This window comes from Peromyscus maniculatus, chromosome 3 (assembly GCF_049852395.1).
Source record: "Peromyscus maniculatus bairdii isolate BWxNUB_F1_BW_parent chromosome 3, HU_Pman_BW_mat_3.1, whole genome shotgun sequence".
NCBI lineage: Eukaryota > Metazoa > Chordata > Mammalia > Rodentia > Cricetidae > Peromyscus > Peromyscus maniculatus.
Window position 1 is genome coordinate 112,356,337 of NC_134854.1, and position 1,714 is coordinate 112,358,050.

General features: G+C 40.5%; 1 protein-coding gene across 1 annotated transcript; it reads left to right on the forward strand.

Moving 5' to 3' along the window:
- Positions 1-225: 225 nt before the first annotated feature.
- LOC102902895 (vomeronasal type-1 receptor 94-like) lies at positions 226-1,196 on the forward strand. The gene has a single exon (XM_006998055.3). The coding sequence runs from the start codon at positions 235-237 to the stop codon at positions 1,165-1,167; it is 933 nt and encodes a 310-aa protein (XP_006998117.3). The 5' UTR covers positions 226-234; the 3' UTR covers positions 1,168-1,196.
- Positions 1,197-1,714: the final 518 nt, after the last annotated feature.

A 1,714-nucleotide genomic window follows, 5' to 3' on the forward strand; every position in this document is an offset into this window, starting at 1 on the left:
GCAGCCACTCTGGGACACAGGATCCAGCCTTGGCTCTGAGGACTAGGACAAGTGCTAGCAGGAGGATGGTCTGTGGAGTGTGAGGTGGAACTGAGTCTTCAGGGGAACAAGTGTGTGTGGGCATCTGCGTGTTTCCCTGAGGCAGCAGAGCTGTCTGCAGTGGTTCATGGGGTTGTGTCTGTGATGAGACATCGATTTACATTCCTCCTCAGCCACTGTTTGTTCCCACATAAGATGAATAAGAACCACGAACACCATACTAATTCCCACTTAAGGAACACCTTTTTCTCTGAAATTGGCATTGGGATCTCAGCCAACAGCATCCTTCTTCTCTTTCACATCCTCAAGTTCACTTCTGGGCACAGGCCCAAACCCACTGACCTGCCCATTGGTCTCTTGGCATTAATCCACCTAATGATGCTATTGGTCATGGCATTCATAGCGAAAGACTTTTTTATTTCTCGAAGTGGATGGGATGACATCACATGTAAATTTCTTGTCTACTTGTATAGAATTTTTAGAGGTCTGGCCCTTTGTACCACCAGCCTGTTGAGTGTCCTCCAGGCTATCATCCTCAGTCCCAGAAACTCCTGTTTAGCAAAATTCAAGCATATATCTCCCTATCACATGTTATGTGCCCTTCTTTCCTTGAGTATCTTCTATATGTTCATTAGCAGTCACCTCTTAGTATCCATTATTGCCACACCCAATTTGACCTTGAATAATTTTATGTATGTTACTCAATCCTGCTCTATTCTACCCATGAGTTACCTCATGCAAAGCACATTTTCCACACTGCTGGCCCTCAGGGAAACCTTTCTTATTAGTCTTACGGTCCTCTCGACTTGCTACATGATGACCCTCCTGTGCAGGCACAAGAAGAAGTCCCAGCATCTTCACAGCACCAGCCTTTCTCCAAAAGCATCTCCAGAAGAAAGGGCCACCCAGACCATCCTGATGCTCATGAGCTTCTTTGTGCTGATGTCCATCCTGGACAGCATTTTCTCTTGCTCAAGAACTATGTTCCTGAATGATCCAACATCTTACTATATCCAGCTCTTTGTGGTCCATATCTATGCCACCATCAGTCCTTTTGTATTTATGAGCACTGAAAAACATATAGGTAACTTGTTGAGGTCTATGTGTAAGAGGGTGATAAATGTTTGAACAGTCATTGAGGGCAAATTCCTTTAAGAAGGGCCAATGTGCTGGCATTAGAACTGTCAATCATGGCATAGTGTCTATGTGCTTTGGTTTACATGAAAATATGAAGTTGTGTTTTTTCTCTTAATATTATTTATTTTAACCCTTGTGGTATCAAACATGTAACAGAAAATTAAACCATATGTTATTTGAGATATGGTAATATATATATATATATATATATATATATATATATATATATGATCCACATGACATTTAACTCATTGTAATACAAATCAATTTTTATATACATAACAGTGAGTCTTTAAGGGAGTCCTGTGAGGTGTCTCTCACACACCATGGCCCAGGATAGCCCACACCACTTTTAAGTATATGACCTCTTCTAACTATTTTCAATATTTCAATTTCCTCTGTCATATCCAGTTTTACAAATTAAATACGAAGTCATTTCTCATCATAAATAGTCATGTAATCCAAAAGAAAATGAATTACAAATGTAACTTTCAAAACCGAACTATGTGCAAAGAACCACATAGTGACTTGTCCAGCG

Coding starts and splice junctions, on each gene's coding strand:
- LOC102902895 (XM_006998055.3), top strand. CDS start 235: ATGAATAAGAACCACGAACACCATACTAATTCCCACTTAAGGAACACC.